Source organism: Neopelma chrysocephalum, unplaced genomic scaffold (assembly GCF_003984885.1).
Source record: "Neopelma chrysocephalum unplaced genomic scaffold, ASM398488v2 Primary Assembly neopelma1_24, whole genome shotgun sequence".
NCBI classification, from domain to species: Eukaryota; Metazoa; Chordata; class Aves; order Passeriformes; family Pipridae; genus Neopelma; species Neopelma chrysocephalum.
Genome location: NW_020897693.1, coordinates 6,548,511 through 6,568,568, shown reverse-complemented (window position 1 = coordinate 6,568,568; position 20,058 = coordinate 6,548,511). Strand labels below are relative to the sequence as shown.

Sequence of the window (20,058 nt, the reverse complement as noted above, 5' to 3'; positions counted from 1 at the left end):
TAACTACACAATATCTCAAACAGAGAGATTCAACTTCCTTTAAATAGTCAGTCTATAAACTGTAAATAGTACCATTTATACTAAAATTACTAGAAATACTAAATGCTTGCAGCAATAGAATTTGCAGTTTGGCCAAAATAAAAATTACATTCAGGCTATAGAGTATACCAGGGGCTGTAATTTGGGGTTTTTTTTAACTGTATAAAATATTCCTCTTATACATTCCAGAGCAGACTAAACTCTTAGTTCTAGTGGACTTAAAATTCCCACTGACTTCAAAACATCTGGATTTTTCCTAAGCTATTAAACAGGAATCAAGTCTAAACAAAAGAGCTACAATATCTCAACTAACACTTTTGTCAAATACAGACAAGATTTTGTTTAATATTTCCATTGAAAAATACAGATATGATCAGCATTCACAGTAAAGATATTTACACCTTTGCTACTGAAGTGGCACAGTGTTTTTGGTAATGAAAGGAAGAAACACCCATAGAAGTACATACACTACTTTCTGATCAGTGGTAAAAACTGAAACTTACTGGATTTCCTGTCTCATCATCAAATACTAAAAAAGATTTTCCAACATTAATGAAAATGTTTTTTCTGCAAATGATTCCAGTACTAAAGCAGTCAATATTCTCTATAATAACAGAAAGACTGGTTGAAGAAGTACCCTGAAAAAAAAAAAAACGAAAGGACCAATTTTAAATATACTAATATAAATATGTATATATACAAAGTTCAATTAGCAGAAACCTCAGTGTATATTTATTATACTATGTATGATTCAAATTCTAGACAACATCAAAAATGAAAAAACCAGTATGTAGGACCCAATAGAATGTACAGATAGGAAATAAGCAGAATGGTAGATTTTAAGAGATAGTTTTAAATCCAGTTTTAGAGAGGCTTTACCAAAAAAATCTCACCTTAACTAGGTAAACCTTACAAGTTCCAACGAAGTCAAAAGTTAGTCCATCAAACGTTCTGTAATGCCGGTCCCCGTACGCAGTACACATTGATGGGCAAGGGTGGAAGGTGCACTGAAATGATCCATGCTGGCAAATGCTGAAAAATGTATGACCAATAACAGTAATATCAGCTGCAAGCCCAGAAAAATTATTACAGCTATTACACTGAGAAGTAAAAAAATAAAAGCCATGCAAGTGTGATGAGTGTGGACAGAAGCATTTTGAAACCTTGTCCAAAAGCAACATACATAAACTGATTCTCTGGAAAAAAAAATGTACATATTGAACTCATACTGTCTATGCTTCTTATTCTGCTAGAATTTATAGGCTCCAGAAAATATAGACATCAAAACAAGAAAAAAAAATATCACCCAAAGTAATACAATTTATCTTCTACTGGCACATCAATAACATGCCACAAGGACAAAGCTTTCTTTGTCAGGTTTTCACTGAACACTTTTTTCTATACAAGTTGAATCTTAGAATCAAAAAATAACATGTCCTGTTACTCCAGTCTTTATGCATTCTCTGCTTGAATGAGAATTTCACAGAATTACAGAGGAAACATTTCAGTAGCATTATTTTGGTTTTTAGATTCCTTGAAAGAACCATGTTTTGGGCTGTTGGATTTATTTTTTTTCCTGATGTCTACATATTGTCACCCCCAAACTGTAGCCTAACATCTCAGGGGCTTCCAGAATAGTTCAAGTTCTGTCTATGGCCACCTTAAGCATCAAAGGGCTTTCATCACACATATACTAAGTTATTGTTCAGACTTTCCTGAATTCCCTTTGCTTTTTAAGAGGCTTTGCAGCATTGGATATTATACCTCTTTCTGCATCACCCTCTTGCAATCTAAATTACATTTTCAGAAACTACATAAGTTTTATAAATAGTGGATATAATTTTATTTCCTGTACCCATAAGTAATCTTTAAAATGTTATTTTTATGTTTCTAAATGACCTGGATACTTAAAAAACTTCTCTTGATAAAGACAGCAGAGCTGGAGCCCCGATACAGCTTTACTACAGGTATATTTATAAATACAGGTTAAACTAAATACAGCAGGAGATGTAATTATGGTATCTAAGTTTACTTTTAAAAAAAATAGATTTTTAATTTCCTCATTAAATGAACGTTTCATATTTTACACCTAAAGTATTAATCTGACTTACGGAAATACTGGATAAATTGCTAACATTTGGCATCTCATATACTGAAGTACCAAGCAGTATGAAGTTTTTTCTCAGTATAACTTTTTGTCATTATAATTTTTCCTTTTCTGTTCATATTGCTATCATAGGGTCAGAACACCACTGTTTTCAAAATAGCAGCAAATATCTAGAAAATCTGAGCAGCTCCAACTACTAATATCGTCTTCCTCCTGTTCCCTTATCAGGCAACTTGCAGCAACATGCAATCTTTGTCCAGATTTTTGAAGACTCTGCTTATCCCATCATTGATTTGGCCCCAGCACTTGTGTTTTGCATAGGTACATATATAAATACACTAAGTACATGGCTAAAATAAGTTAAAAGTATGACAAGAAGTGTTTGCTGTACCAAAGCACAACGAGATAGCAGCAGGGCTCGCCCAGCTAACCCTAGTCACCTCAAAGCAGCACCTAAGGCAGGAACCTAATCAAGCTGATCAAGAGAGGCAGACGGAAGGAATTATATTTGGACTGAAAGACTAAGTGCTGCTTCTCATGTTCTCTGTGAGACATTAGATTTTAATTTTACTCTTGGCTTATTCAAATCCTCCTCCACATGCCGATCTGTTAAGGACTCATGCGGAAACATTTCTTAACATGTAAAGAGGAGGGAGCTCCTTTTCATACTTTCCTTTTTCCAGGAGTCTTAACATGTTTACAGTCAGAAGGGAGGGATTAGGAGGTACACAATGTCTTCAAAGTCCTCTGCACCAGGCTTGTTTCATACTAAGTGAACTAACATTTAGCTATTAGAATCTAGAGAGCCCTACTCAGAAAAGCAGAACTATCAGCATCTTCCAAACTTCGATGAGCTTTTTAAAAAAACATATTTCCAAGAAGTATTTGTTTAAGAACAGAAGGCCCAATTCAGCAGCCCATGGACACTAACCAACAGATGCTCAGTGGTCTCAACATATGACAGCAAACCAGCACTGCATCACCCATCTTACCTTGCACAGCACAGCACCAAAATGCTGTGATACCCTCAGCATTAGAACCTTTTGTGTTAGAACCTTGACAGCACATGCAAAAAATTTCAGGCACTTGCACTAAAACAAAAAATGGAAAACCTAGAACCACAGTTCAGTAAGAACCCAGAGCTTGAGCTGAAAGTTCCTGGCACTTCACTGGTAGTTTTGCCAACTTAAGAAATTATTTTATTTGCCATTTTACTGTTCAATAGATAAATCAGATTAATAGTTATGTTTTTAATACTATATCATATATGAGTAAGATTATATTTAATATCAATGTACACTAATTCTCTGCACTAAAAAACACTAAATTATAACTGCTATGAGTGCCTAAGTGGGTTTGTTTGCACAGAAGTATTCTCATGCTTTGAACATTTCCTTTAACATATCAGATGCACCCCTGCACACACATACAGTAGACTCAAAGACTTCATATGCTTTGTATGAAGCAGAGCTTGTCGCAGACTCCCATCTGTCAGAAGACAACTGATTGCCAAAAGCTATTATCACTTAATCTATCTTTGCTTCTGGACATGGAAAACTAGAAAAACCATGACAGCCTTAAAGATCTGTACATGAATTAATGAGCCTGGCCTGAGAAAAAAAAAGAGAGAAAGCTAAATATCCAGTGTCTTTCTGCCTGCACTGCAGCTGCCTTTGGTGAAGTCTCATACAGATTAAATGGGATCTAATAAACTCTTTCTGATGCAAGCAATCCCACACTAGGTCCAAATGGAGAGGCCTTTGGAAATAAGGGGGTGAATAACCCGGTCGCTTTACCTGCCTGCCCAGTGGAGATGGCTTGTAAGTCGCTTCACCAGTCGACCAAAGGGCTACAAATCTCTTCTAGAGCAGATACTGAGGACCTGACGAGAGGCAGAGGTAGGCAGTCAGCACAAGGCTGGAGGGGGCAACGACATCCAGACAAGGCAGTGACTAGTGCTGACTGGAGAAGCCTTCACTGTGCCAGGCTACACTAAGCTGTGCAGGCCAGGAGCAGCAGTTCACCAGGTGACCCCAGTTACATGTTCCTGGTGAGCTACAAGAAAGGGACAAAAGGAAGGAACTGCTCTGGAGAGAATCTGGAGGCTACACCACTACCTCAGTACCTCTGTGCTTGACAGCTGATTTTTCTGAGGCTCTGGTAAGACAAATAGCACTGCTCAGTGCCAGCTTGCAACATTCAGCTGTGGTCAGAGAAGAAAACAGATGGGGACCATTAAGAAAAAAGTTTGTTTCAGGATCATGCAGATGTGGAATATTGTCACACTCTTGTAAAGCTTATTAAAATGGTAATGTAACACATTCTACTGAGTGCTCAAGAAAACTTCACAGGGTAACATAGCTGTACCTATATGCTGCATTTACAACACTGGATAGTAAAAGGAATAGGTTTCTGCATGTATTTGAGTGATCCTATCAAACCTTGCCTATTGGAACACCTCCTTTTAAAGCCAATTGATTCATCAGTTATCCACATATGCAAAATTAGCAATCAATTTGTCTGCTACCATGCTCAGTACACAATGTTGCTCAGTACTCTCCTTAAATTATCATTGTAGTGGGTGTACACTTATGGCTACAGGGTTATATTTGGGTTGCTAGACTGCTCAGATTCAATGCTAAATACGAAAATTAATAAAGAAGAAGCTCTAACAAGTGTCACTAAGGTGTTATATAAGTACTTTTCCTCTACTTTAGGAACACTAGCCATTGAATATTAGTTTAGACGACCTTGACAACAAAAAAACCCAAACTTTTTTCTAAATCAAGCTTTTTTTAAAAGAAAATCCCAAATAGCTATTATTTTGTTATGTAAAAGCTCGCTGAAACAACAAACGCTAATCCAATGTCATTTTAATACCTCTTTGAAGAAATGTAAATACAAAATCAAAGTAGATGATTTACCATAATCTGCCGTGAAATTTATGATTAAAACACATGAAGGAAAAATCAATCTACAAAAAAATAACTAAAATGAAATAATCACTTAAAGAGACCTCTGCTTACCAGGTATGACAGGAAGAAATTACTTTGTCACCCGGAAAATATTCCTTTCCTTTCCATGAACATGGACATTCATCTGCATCCAAGCACACTTCCCCATGTTTAACAAGACTGTCAAAAAAAGAACAAAAATGCAAATTCAGCAGCAGTATAGATGCTATCTAGATACAATCTAGATACAATCTTCAAATCACTAGCATTATTATTAGTGAAAAGCAAATAATATTTTAAAACTTCTGAAATTGAAAAGGCACAATTTTATTACTAATTATGTATGAGCAATTTGATACATTCCTTTCACAGGTACCTGAATATGTTCTCTTTACTAAGTACCAGCACTTTGGGCTCTAGCACTTCAATCACTAACCCTGTGAAGACTTGATTCATTAACAAAAATTTTAAGTTCAGGGAAACTAAGAATTTCTAGAAATCCTCTAAATTTCTCCAAATTTCTTGTAAATCAGCCAATTAACTTGTATTTAACTTAAGCAAAGAGATCACTCATGAGATATGGGAGCCATCATGGCCCTTTGTTCTAGTGGTATATGCTCTTAATATCAAAAATCGGTGGCTTATTTAGTCTAAGAATTTTTAAACGAGGACTTCTTCTGGTTCTCTTCTTTTCTCTACCTAATTTAAAGGGTTTTAATTTGCTGCATAGTTTTCCTGTAGCTTGCTCTGTGAATAATTCAATCAATATCAAAAGAGCTATCCTGGTTGCATGAAATTGAGTATGTATTTCTGTATGACAGGCACCTTCATGGAAGCAATTACAAATATACTTCATTTTATTGGCAGAAATATCCTCCTAGTCTTTAAAGGAGATTTTCATTGAACATAGATAATCATATGCACAGCTATTTACAGTTCAAGACTAATGCTATAAATTTTTGCTTATAATCACAACTCCTAGAGTAACAGATTTAAAAGAAAAAAAAACAACCCACAACTGTTAAAAAGATTGCTTTAATAGAGAAAGAACAGAGGAATTCTTGCCCAGCAAGACTAAATAAAGCAACTGGTCTAAATTTTAAAGTAAAATGTTTGTAGCTTTTAATAATAACCAGAAAATCTGAAATACGTGAGTATGAAAGTTAAAGAGAGACCTCAAGTGGATTCTACAAATATTAGGAAATACACCAGAAGTATTGAATTATTTTATTAAAAAACTATATTTTCACTGAACCCAAGAAAGTTGTGTTTCTTCTATAAAAAAAAATAAATATTGTAATGCTACTGGATAGGCAAAAAGATACCAGTATAGGACCTAAAGGTTCAACAACCGATAAAAGAACACCTGTTATCTTAAATCAATCTGCCAAATGACAGTTGTGAAACAAACTCTTGACAAGCGGCAGCAGCGTCTTTCACTCCAACTGCTGTGGCTCCAGCTCCTTTTGATCCTATGCAGGATCCCGCTTGATATAACATAATCAGCTGGAACAACTAACATGCCAGTGACATAGTAAAAGGATTCCTTACAGGCACCGTGCAATCTATGATTATCCTTGTTTCTAACATTTGAAATGTATTTGTATTGAGAAATAAACAGTCCCTGAAAACAGTGCTGTCGGGTTGATAAGATTTTTTTTTCCAAGGTGTGTTTAGAATTCCAGTACATTTCTGTAGTAATTTAAGTTTCATACAGGTTTGCCTGTGTTCCTAACAGTTTTCTTAAGAACACAGATTTGGTGTTTCTGACGTGTAGAACTGTAATTTGGGCAAGATGCTGCACCATGGGCAAGAAATCGTAGGTGTGAGGAACACGTGTGACAAACAGGATGACGATACTGTTTTGTTTCCCTGGTATCTTAAAGGAAAAGATCTTATCATGGAATATTTTACTTACTCATATTAATGAACTGGTATTTCGGATACTATGACTTAGACTCCTCTTCAGTGTCTTATTTATCAGACAGAAATTTACAACTCTGTAGTGCTTCTTAATGGGAACACACAGATCATAAACCCCCTCCCCCATTAAACTTAAAAACTGTTCTTTTTCCTCCAGGGTATGTAAATTGTTCTTTGTAACCCATACTTATTTCAAGTATTGTGTCACTTGGAGACAATCAACTGTGAGACTGAAAAGCTCCCCAGAACTGAAGAGGGCACATTCAGACACAAAGAGATCACACTGACAAGGTAACACTAAATGCAGTTTTTCCCTCATGTTATTACACTGGATTAAAAGAAAAAGTGATAACAGCTCTCTCTCTTGTAAAGCCAAGCAAATGGATAGATTTCAGTGATCTAAGAATTCACCACAAATACCCTACAGAGAGGCCTTGCACAGCTTCTCTTTGAAGTATTTGAAATTTTTCTTGATGGTTATACTTACTGCAAAGACACAAGGACAGCTATCACACTTCACCACGCTGAATGTTCACTTCCATTATTATCTCATTGTTACCTGTAGTTTTCTTCACTCACATACACAAAAATATGTAAATAGTCTTGGAAATAATTATTGGCATCATTAGAAGCAACACGTCACCTGTGAATCACAAAACCCTTCTTTGCTTCTGCAAAGCACAGAGATCTGGACCAGAACACAAAAAAAAAATAACTCTCTCCCAGTTTCCAGCAGAGCAGTTCTCAACAGGTTATGTATTGCACGAGCTCCTTCCCCTCTCTCAGGCAGCAGCCTACTGTCAACTGATTTTTGCAGCCACGAGTACTTTTGCCCCAACAACAAATTTGCTCTCTGACAGTTTCACAAATCTGCCTACAAACGTCTGTAATAAGAGTTTAAGGGAAGTAAAAAAGAATGAAATAAGCCATTTCTAACACCAGAATTCCACCACCACCCCTGACTTGCCTAACCAGAAAAAAAGATGAACAAATTTTGCAAGAAAAGCAGATGTGTAGGAACGTTATCATAGCACCTAAAGGCTTAACTGTTGTTCACTCATTGTCTAGACAGGGAGAGTTACTATAATCCAGTGGAGTGTTTTCTTTCTTGTTGGGGAGCTCTTTATAGTCCACCTCTTCTTCCCCTTTCTCCTAGCTTATTATACCAAAATATTAAGTAATTTCGTAGAATGTTTGGAAGCCTTTTAGTATCCTTGCTATATCCTTCAATGTTCATGACTGATTTTGATGCTTTAACTGATGCTGCACTTGTGCAGCTTCCTCCTGGATTGGGAAACTCCCCTGCAATCAGCTGTACCATCAGCACCATACTGGTGCTAAGCAGAGCAGGCCATAAACAGAAATGGCAGCAGCAGCTTAAAGACCAAAGGTACGCGAGAGTAAGAAAAACAAGAGCAAGAAGTAGATGACGGATTCCTCCAGCTTCCCATATTCTGCAACCTTTCCCACACAGGCACCTGAAATTTGGCTTTTTCATTGCCTGTGCTTCCTCCAAAGTATCCTCAAACAGAAAGAAGTTTCTGCCTTCACACAGCTACTGATTGTTGTAGACAGAAAAGAGCAAAATTATGTTATACTTAGAGCTGCATAAAATATGGGTATGGGTTTCAATGCAACATCCTGTGTTTCATCCTAATTTCCTTTAAGAATGCTGTGAGTACAATTCAGTGCTAAAAATCATGTAAGGCAGGACTCCAGGGGAAACTGAGATACCAAAAATTGCTGTATGTGAATGGCCAAGAGGATACTACAAGCTCTTCCTACTCTGTCAGCACCAGTTCTTCTGAAACGAATTGCATGCTCTGGGCGGAGACATGGACCTATTTTTATTAATTATGTTTCTGGGAGAATCAATGTATATTTGCAGATACAGATCAAACTATATTCCTTGACTCCAAATTCTGAATCCACAGTAAAAGAAGATGGTAACTTATGTGTCAGATGACAGAATTAAGTTATATAGCTGAAGTAGTTTTCAACAAAGATGATTTAACCAGAGGTGGTGGGACAATGGACTTACTTATCATTGACAGTAAATAACATCATCTCTTTTTTTTTAACAATCAGATCAAGTATCTGCTTAAATTTTAGTGGAAATTAAAAATTAAACAAAACAAACTCCAAAAAGATGGCTTGACTGATTTAAAATCCTCTACTCCTCTCAAAGAAACTCACAAGAAGTGAAATACACTAATGGTATTTTAGTATAACATTTTTTTGATTTAATTAACAAGTTTAGATAAATAACACATTTTTGTAATAAAAATAATTTCATAAAGTAACTACAAAGGTAACAGAAGTATTCCTTTCAAAGCAATGACAGAGTTTAGTGCTTCTCTTAAAAATAAGTCAGAAGACAGAAGGTGCTCAAGAATCTGAATTATGCTGGTGAAGTTTCACTGTTAATTGAATACAAGTACAGAAAAAAAACCTAGAGATTTGTTTGCAGATAGCGTAAACTAGAAAGTAAGTAACCAAGAGGGTTTTGGAAGTATTGAAAGAGGAAATAAGGAACACTGAAATGTATCAAAGAAAGCTGCAAGTCCGGCGAGAAGGAGAGGATGGAAAAGAACAGGGTTGTCTTGTGATGGCACTGCAACAGGTGTATTCTTTGGAAATGAGCTCCAATCCAGCACCTTTAGCATCCTGTGGTTGTACAGCCATCAGAAATGGAAAACAGCATAAGATTCAGTGTGAATACTGAAGCACCCAAATACAGGAATGTTGATGTATTCTTTGTAACAGAATTGTATTTTCCTGAGGAAATAGTGGAGTGCATAGCTATGATGGTATCCATGGAGGGATTTGCCTGGAAAACATTAAATCTTCCTGACAGACCTCTCCAAAACACTGCCTAAAACAGATGAAGCAAAATATTAAAAATATTTAGCCTGATAGCAACAACAGGGCCATCCAGAAGAGAGGTTTGAACAGAACACACTTTCTATTTTATACCAAAAGCAATAAATTCTGAGTTTAAACTGAGGAGGAGTAGGCCTTTTGAAAAAGGATATTAAACACACACCAAAAGCACAGGACTTTGATTTCATCTACAGAGACATATTTTAAGACATAACACAGTCAACATAATTACTTCAATAAAGATAGTTTTCTAAAATATTTGAAACTCAACTGCATTCTTACCCCATTACTAGGTTGGTTTGTCCATTGGCATGTTTATAAGATGAAAAAATTCATTGTTTTCTTTGTGAAAATTAGAAAGTGATGAGTTGTTGGGGGTTTTTTGAGAAAACCTTCCAAAGCTCCTTATGTGTTATTTGATACAGTACACCATCACAGAAATACTGTGATAATTTAGAGATGTTTGGAAAGAAAATCTGGCATGATATTCCTTAGTTACAAAACTTCATTGCAATTACAGGATACTACAGCCTTGAATTTACTATCTTTTCATAGTTTTGTTTTGTGAGAGCAATAAGTGATGAAAAAAGGAACAGAGAAAAATTCTTATTATGTTAAATTACCCCAAATCTAGTAGAGTCCAGTTTCAGCACAAAAGATAATATTCTCTGCCATAAGTGATAACAGTTGTCTGCAGAGGTAGTGTTGTCCCACCACACCAGAGACTGTTGCCTTGTAACTCCACACCACTAATTCAGAAGAGAAACTGAGGCAGACACTGGAACACTAGAATCAAAATCTGGTCCCACAGATTTCAGTCTTAATGACTGTAACTCAGTGTGCCAACACTGAACTTTTTGGAAAGAAAACATTGCATAAATTGCACACAGTTTGGCATCAAGAAAATACAAATCCCTGTTAACTTTTCCCATTTTGTGAACTGTTAACCACAAGCCACATCTGCAGAAATCCGTGGGTGTAAAGTTGATAAAATGAAATGTTTTTCTGGGATAGAGGGATTGGTTTCGTTTTTCCAAAATATACATAAGAAAAAAAATTTTAAGAGATGCTGCTTAAAAAGGTGGCTCTCACAGTTATAGGCAATTAAAGAATATAGTGGAGAGGGAAAAAAAAGAAAACTTTGATACAGCAATTCTGTCTAGTATTCTTGAGGTTCAAGCAGGCTCACAGACCATATAAATAAATATACATCCTTGGAAAAACGGAGCACACTATTTCAAAATAGTATATAAGTGTTCCTTTCATACTTTGAATTGTGATCACAAAATATCTGTTCTTGGTAATTGTAATGAATAATTGGTAATGATGTTGCTTTCTTTGTAAGCCTGTTGACACTCCATAAAATATCAAGTTGGGTATTGGATGTTGCTGAGCTGTGAGAAATTAAGTGACAGATAATCACTACTAGTAGCCAGCTGAGAATTCATTTTTTATTGCCTTGCACTACTAACATTGATGGGGGAAAAAAGTCATTGAAACAAGGAGAAAATTACAGCCAGTTTTATAACCGTGATTAGGAAGAGAAGCTTGGCTATGATTTAAAGTTCAAACGAAGTTAATCATGACAACAATTTCCTTTGCTTCAAAATACTGAGAAGTTAGCAGAGACTCCTCTTTTTAGGTTAATTGTAAGCAGATGGTTTAATTAACATAGCTTATAGAGGGAATAGAACCACAAAAGGGAAAAAATAAGGAAGATCTAATAGGTAGATGCAACAGAAGTAACAGAAAACATTACTCTGCATCTGGGACAATTTGTAGTGCAAGTTATTGACATAACTCTCAGAATTCTTATTTATCATTCATATTTAGGGGCTGGAGGGTCTCTTGTTTTTTCCAACAAGGTGGCATTAATGTAAAATATAAATGGAAATTACTAAATATTTCAGTTAATGGAAATGTGTATGGATAAGATGATCTAAAATACATACTAATGTATATCACAGAACAATTCACGTGACACAGTCCAAATAAAAGCATCTGTCTTCAAAAAGCCGACAGGGCTCCTCTTAGAACCATAGAATCATTTAGGTTAGAAATGATCTCTAAGGTCATTGACTCCAGCTGTTATAATACCCCCCCAAAACTATACACATTGTATCTACAGTACAGATTCTATACTGTACACTTTATGAAGTATAGATCAGTTAAATCCAATTCATGCTGCACTCAGAGGGTAAAATGACGTCAGTGGGGGAAGTGAGAAAACACAATTAATTCCTTCAGGAAAATGACTTTTTCTCGGCAGCAACACTAAGAGCAGGCTATAAGGAACAACGCACAGAAGCTGGTTGTTTCAGAGATCATTACTGATCTGAGTGGAGACCATGGAAAAGGAAGGGTATCAACCAGCACACGTCCATTTGTGGCAAACATCACATAGTATGCAGAAATATAGGAAGATACTACTGGTTTTCCTCTCTTTTTCTTTCACTCTGTCTTTGCTCTTTGTTTCTTCTGCAGTCTGATTATAGATTCTGTCTTCATGTCAAATCATGCACGTTGTGTATAGTTAAGGAGGGCAAAATCACTTGAGTCATAGCAACCCAGAAGCAGAAAATGTAATTCAAAGATTGAACTTGAAAGGTTATGAACTGTGCTGTAAACAGAGTATTAATTATTTTTCTGAAATGCAGCACAGAAATATAGGAAATTTCCATCTAAATAGTGACAGATGAAAAACAGTGAGAAAAAACAAATAAAATCTTAAAAACCATTAAATATGTCAAGCAAAGCAGGGTAGACCAAGATTAGAAAGTAACCTCAACAACTTCTAAAACAGAGGGAAAGTGTATAATCATAATTTTTATACCATAAGAACTGTAACCGATAGAATGATCTCCTGTGAATTTAAATATTTACTTAAGCATGGTTAGTTGCATCTGATTTACTCACTACAGACTAAAAAGAAGGACAAATGAAGCACACTTGGAGACAACTGCTACTTTTCCCTGTGATCTACTTATTTTATATTTAATCTCCACCTTATGCAAGGACCATTAGAATGTATTCTGAGCACAAGAAAGAAGGAATGCTAGAAATAGTGAAGTACTTGAAGGAATATTTCAGACTCCAGACACTAGAAAAATAAGACTGCAAAATAAAAATATTGTCTTGAAATTCTAACATCTTTTCTGTAAAAAGAGGTTCTTTGCTTCTCTTTGTGTTAAGTACCTTTCATGGTATCACTGAAGAATAATCAGCCCACTAAACAGATCAGAAAGGGCCTTCCTCATGAAAAAATGTAGTTTCCAATACAGGTTTCTTAACTGTGACATATTCACTTCATTTCACTGATTTCATTAGTTTACCTAATCAAATACATTAAACTGATTTCATTACTACTTAAGTCTGTTTAGCTTACAGGTAATGAATCAAGATAAACAGATAAAAGATCTCAAAAAGGAGCAAAAGCATGAATAAAGGACTAAGATTAATTATTTCAGGTAAAAAACTAACATTAAGATCAAAGAAATTCTGTGGCTGTTTCACCTCAGTTTTATATTTCACCAGCAAGAACTGATTGCCTAGAAAGGTGATTTTAAAGTTGCACAAATTCACAGTGCATTTGAATTCTGCACTACTTGAACTGTTATCAACACGGGATAAGGTACTGTGTGAAAGCAATGGTATTTCATCTATCTTTCACTTCCAACAATTTAGATTTACCTTACTGTATTGCTCTGACTCTAATGTGGTCAATCTGCAGTACAAATCACTGGAGTGTGAATTCAGTGACTGACTTAAAATGTTAGGGCTATTCAGTTCTAACAGATGCTATCCAAAAGCAACTATTATTAAAATTCCTAAACCATTAGGATTCGTTGTCTAAATAAAAAACCTGCGTGGTTAAGGCATAGCAGAAGTCTCTCATGTTTCCAAAAGTACACCTAAAAACACGCACTTTCAGGACTATCTCAATTTTTCCTAAAGTAATCTCAAATAAAAACATAAATATACCAGCAATATCAGACCACTAGAGCTGAATATTTAAAAGACATCAGTTTTGACAAGCTTGCAAATAACTTTGTAATTTCTACTTCTTCAGTACAGATTCTAGTTCAAACTCTAGTTCAAATCCTAGGCTCCTAACACTGTTTCCTAGTTCTACCTTAAGCACTGAGGATAAAATTTTGAAAACCAAACAAACCTCTCCTTGTGTTTCCCCCATTCCCCCCAAAAAACCCAAAAAAGTCTATATGAGTATCTTTACAGGTAGCGTACAGCCTTAAGAGAACAGAATTCAGTTTGTCAAAGTAAAGATGAAACTTTTTCATTTTCTATTTTTGTTCCTAGGAAATCATAAAACTCTGCCTCCTTTAAATATACAGCCATATTATCAGAGCTTTGGGATCACTAACACTTGACAGTGAGCCTTCCAACACTAAAAATATTTTTAATTGTTTAAATTCCAGAACTAACTTACACCAGGAAGCAGCAGAATAGTTCACAGCCTCAGAGGTTATGCACAGTAAAATAACAGAGAATAAAAGGTTTATATGATCTGAGTTGTCAGTCATATAGCGCTGCTGTAGGTAGCCACTGGTTTTGAAGAATTCTGAGTAGCAACCTTTAATCATGACATAGAAATATCTACACATCAATCAGTACGAGTCCACAGACTTCAACTGAGCTATTTCAACCCAGATCAAGTGAGGTTCTGGCTTTTACTCTTTGTTTTGAGGTGGCTCACAAGGTATAAACAATAATTTTAAAGTGATAATACTCAAAACCTTCAAGCTATGTGCTCAAGAAACTAAATCCCATCAAAACCAGCATAACTTAAACACACTGTTATTTTTATACTCAAAAATCTCTCAACAATACAGTGTTTAATTTCAAAACACAACAAAAGTTCATCTGCGTATTATCAATGTAAATTCCCAAAACTTTAAAGATCCTTTTGAGGGAGAGAATATTGAAAATTATGCCTATAAATGAAGAAACACGTTTCTGTCAGCAAAATAATAAAATAAGAGCTTAGATAACTGAAAAAAATATGTAAACAGTTCTGCTGCACTACAAGGATTGAATCACATTATTTCATTGCCATTTTGCTATTCTGGCTTTATTATTGTGAAGTATTAGACCTTTGGCTCCACTTGCCTCTTGGTTTAGCATTTATTATGACTTCAACTGACAAAATCACGGTGTCTTCACAAGTTGGATGCTCACCCTTTGACAATTCACATTCTCCAAGTAGAATTCTGCTGAGTAGAAAACCTCAGCAGAATTAATTACTCAATCACTATTGAAGGTAGTCATTTATGTTTGTGCACCAAAAGATGCACATCTGTCTGTACTCACCCCGGTGGGCAGACACAACCTGACACACAAGGAAGGTGTGCTGAGAAAGTGAGGTTTAGCAGCTGATTTTCACAAGTTCTCTCTCTGCTGAGTTCAGGATCAACTTGTGGATTACTTGTGCAGTTAATATAAATCTGTCCAACTGGGCAGTTGTGTGCTGCGGGAAAAATTGACAAACACATTGGTCTTCATAGCTACAATTTTGTATTCTGTAAGCGTGTGCAATAAATTTAGACTGAGGATATGCCAGTATTCAATTCCTACACTCGTGTTTTATGGGGCAAAGCTAATCTTTGTTTGCTCTACTGAAAGTCTGCTGTTTATTATGCAGCTAAGCTTATCTGCATTAGCAATCAAAAAAAATTAAATAAATAATATTTGAAAGCACTGGGGAAAAAAGTTGCTCAGATTTAACAGCATTTTGAACAGTTATACTGCTGCTTTGCACCAGCCTTGTTTTCAAATACACAGCCATATAATTCCTAAATTATGGATCCTCTCCTGGAAGTTATTAATTTGTACACATTGCACAATCTTCTACTACAGACAAGAGGTTCCACAGAGATTGGAGAATATGTATTCATTGGACTTGAAGTATCTTTTTCCTCTCTCTTCACTCACCTATTACGTTGTTATCACAATTCATTACTCCATCACTGCAATGGCTGCAATAAAAATATACAGAGATATAATGAGAGCCGGGAAGATCTGAAATACTAATGTTTTCTATTTAATAATGAAGCATGCAGTATAAGTCACTAAAAAGTAACCGTATAAATGTTTGCATTGAACATTAGAATGGTGGATAAAGTGTGCATTGCTTTAACACATGAAGAATATCAGTTACACTTCAAACTTTTGCTTTATATATAATGTTATTATGAGTTAAGATAGCTGGCCTGACAAAAGAATACATACAGGAATATACCACTATACTGCTCCCTAAATATCAATGCAGTAATAATAAACCAAACCATGAAATTAAAAAAATTGTCATTCTCTAAAATAAAAATGCAAGGAGCAATAGCAACAAAACCAAACCCTAAACACACATATGCATAGGTTACAGCAAACTGTGGGTATGTACTCATGTATGAACATTCTTAACACTCCATTTTTCTCACCATGAACATAGAACTCTGCTATAAAGCAAGTTACAAGTTCAGGTGAAAATCTTGATGACACCAACAGTTCTTAAGTTATCCCACAGTTGAAGGCAAAACCCCAATGTTGACTATAATACAATCACAAGTTATTGTGACTGCAATAATATTTTGTATTAGAGTGACTTTTACCCAAGCACAACATAGTAACAGCAGATTGGTAACTTGTTCTTCTCTCAACCACTCCTAGCATGAATCACAAACAGGTATCTACCAGCAAATATCTGACAAGATCATGGATTTCCATCTCATTTATAACAAAATGAATGTTTCAATTACTTTAGTGTTACTGGCTCACAGAAGGAAACAGTGAAGCAATTGCTAAATTTCATCCTCAGCTGTCTCAAAGTAATTTTGCTTCAGCAAAATGATAGGAATCTGAAATCACAGCCTACTGCGGCTATTATCAGAACCATCTGGAACTACAGTTCATAATCAGAACCTAAAAAATTTCAAACAATTCCAAGCTAATCAAATATTCAAAATAAAAATTTTCAGTTACTCTATCATAAAGTTGTAGCATGTTTACCCACTCGCATAGGCACAATACCACACAGATAGGAACAGACAAAACATTTTTCCCCCTACATGAAACAGTTCAAAACTGCAGAAAAGTCAACCCTAACAAGATACTCTATGCAGGGAAGCACCGAGAAACCTAACACTGACTGCTCCTGTCTAATCCAAGCCAAAATGGTCCAGTACTTTTACAAAATGGTAGTAGCTCTGGTTGCAACTCGTTGTCAGGGAAAACAAGCAGTACTGGCTTCATTTCATGTCCTGTGCTTCACTAGAGAACCTGAGCCCATGAACTCCAGCACTATTCTTCCATTCTTTGCAATGGCTAAGACATCCCCAGTGTCCTTACAGCTAGTCAGCAGATTCAGAATCAAATTCTGCATGTGCCACAGCCATTCTGTGAATACATTTGGAGTTGTGTTTGGACCCCGAAGCCCTGCAGGGAAAGTTCTCAAGGACTCTACAGTATAACCCAGGCGACAGGCAAAGCAGTACCAAAGGCAACACTGCATCCAGCCTTTGCACAGCCCCATATGCAGAATGGGCTGCCTGACACTCTCCAGGAAATCTGCCCTAAGGTAAAAATGAGCCAAGTTGATGATCAAGATATAGACTTACAATGATCAGTATTTATGGACTGATGACATAAGCGAAAACGAGTGTATGTGTTTAAGTGCCCCTATTGCAAGAGGTGTCCGACAATACCAATCTCTTATATGGTCTATATGACAAACCGAAGTATTATGCTGATAATACTTGTGATATCCATCACAAACATTATTTGTCCTGTTCTGCTTTTAGTTAAGTTCTAAAGAACCTCTGTCAAATATGCATAGAAAACAGGTGTACCTTTACTCCGTGTGTTTCATTAAAAAAAATACCAAAAGAACAAAACCCAGCATGCTAGCCAGAATGATTTGACAGAACTCTTAAAGTGACACCATTTAGTCATGAGAAAACACAGTTTGTATCTTACCATTTACCTAAAGACGTCATAACAATTTCTCCAGGGGGATAGTCAATTCCTTGAAAATAACATGGGCATTCATTCCTGGAGTAGAGAAAAACATGAAACTGATTAACCCAAACTGAAGAAAGAAAAAAAAAATCCCACTGATGTAACTGCTGTTCAAATTTCAATCAGTTGCTTCATTGCTTTTGGTGAGGTTTTTTTTTGGTTGGCTGGGCATTTTGCAGTTGGTTGGGTTTTTTTAAAAAACAAGTAATTGGTCTCAATACTGCCATATAACTCAAGCACATCCAAACCGAATCAGTAAGAAAGTAGAACCTTATGCTTCCTATTTTTCATATACCAAAACCCAGACAATATGTAACAACTAGTGTTGATGATGTTGGACAAGTGTCCATATTATAGAGGAGCTATTTTTTATCAACATAGACATCAGTTCTGTATCATTCTAAGACCCTGACAAGTTTACAGATGCATGTCATCTACAACATTACATGTTTATCAGCTTTTCACTCTGACTTGCAAATGCAGTGGTCTAAAAGAGTGAGTGTGACTATCAGAACCACAACTTTACCTACCTCTGTACACACCGTTCAGTCTTGGAATTCAAATACATTCCAGAGGGACAAGCACAGCCTTCAACACAATCACTGCTGCATGTCTCTGGCACAGACAGTGCTTGGCAGGTTCTGCCACAGGTAGATACACAAGTACTGTACTCCTTTGTATCTTCACATGAAAGAGCTGTCCAAATGAAACAAGTCTCTCAAATTACGGTGCAAGAGACTCAAGGACCTCCCAACACTTTTCTGATAAACATCTCCATTCTTTCATTCCCAATCACATTAAATTCCACTAAAATTGCTATCTTGGCACTATGTGGTGTAAACTACAAAGATGTAAATCCACAGTAATAACAAGTGCGATGAGCCTGTGCAGTTAATCCAGATTTACACTGGGGAAACCGAACAACTGAGGCCTTTTTGCCTCTTAACTCTGAAAATGCTTGGCCCTTGTGCATGGGCTTTTGGAAACCCAGAGCATCTTAAATAAAACATTGAAAGCAATACATAAAATGTATGTACTTTGCAGATGTTGCACACCACCATCTTAAAATTTCTTTTATATATCTTTATTTATCTATATATATATGTCTCCTACGCTACTAGAAAAAAAAATCTGAAGTTCTTGAAATACTAAAAAGATTCACATATTTTAAACCCTAGAAGCATGAATTTTAGAATATATTACAGGAAAACTATACTTGCTTCTAGAAAAGTAAAAAAATCAAATGGTTCGAATGACTCATTCAGTCATAGTGGACATAGCCATTCATGCCAAAATGAATGCAAGCAAGCCAGTTTTTCAGATATACATACAGAAACTTAAACTGGACCAACTTTCCTAAATCGTCTTTATCATGCAATACATGGATAATGTTGTGATGTGATGTAAGGATGTGACAACAACTACTAGATCTTAAATTCTTGAATGTTCCTTAGAAAAGCCTTGTTAATAGAGCCAAACCTACTGAAACATCAGGGCTACCAGTTTCGGGTTGTTTTATAGGGTTTCCAATTCTATAATTTTTAAAAAATGTACGTGAGGGCACTACATGTCCTATCAATATCTTTTGCATCACTAGAGGTTAATATAAACGAAAAAACTTAATAATATTATCCCACTCCTCTACTTGTGAGGCTTTATAAAGCAGATAAAAGATGTCACCTTCAGCTACCTTTACGACATTTATATTCTTCTATTCATTTTAAACTACACATCAACAATACCAATTTTCAACACACTTAAGCACTCTGTGTATTTCAGCATCTGACAGTAAGAGTATAAGCTAAGACAGACTGTCAGACAGCAGGGAGTTGGCAGTAATCCAACTAAAACTGCTAAATACATCGCCATAATTTTTCACCTCATTCATTTAAAGAATTAGATAAACCTAGCACCTATGAGGAAACAAACAAATCTATATATGCAGCTCATGAATAATATCTACATGGTATGAGATACGCAATGGCATAAGAGATTCAGGCATATTTTTAATTCTGTGCACATTAGAAGCCCTCCAACTACTTAAAAATAAAATCTTTGCAACGTTTCACAAATCAAGAATTAAAGAAAGTAAACCGTAAAGGAGCAATTCTCTAAGAACACTGA

General features: G+C 35.8%; 1 protein-coding gene across 1 annotated transcript in view; it reads right to left on the bottom strand.

Moving 5' to 3' along the window:
- The window catches only part of OTOG (otogelin), a 100,457-nt gene that overhangs the window by 49,968 nt on the left and 30,431 nt on the right, over window positions 1-20,058 (bottom strand). The window contains exons 20-26 of the mRNA XM_027674206.1: window positions 18,465-18,630; window positions 17,893-17,967; window positions 15,856-15,899; window positions 15,235-15,391; window positions 5,173-5,280; window positions 933-1,071; window positions 543-677 (exon numbers count right to left, since the gene is read on the bottom strand). Coding sequence (XP_027530007.1) covers window positions 543-677; window positions 933-1,071; window positions 5,173-5,280; window positions 15,235-15,391; window positions 15,856-15,899; window positions 17,893-17,967; window positions 18,465-18,630 — 824 coding nt within the window. The remainder of the gene's footprint in view (window positions 1-542; window positions 678-932; window positions 1,072-5,172; window positions 5,281-15,234; window positions 15,392-15,855; window positions 15,900-17,892; window positions 17,968-18,464; window positions 18,631-20,058) is intronic.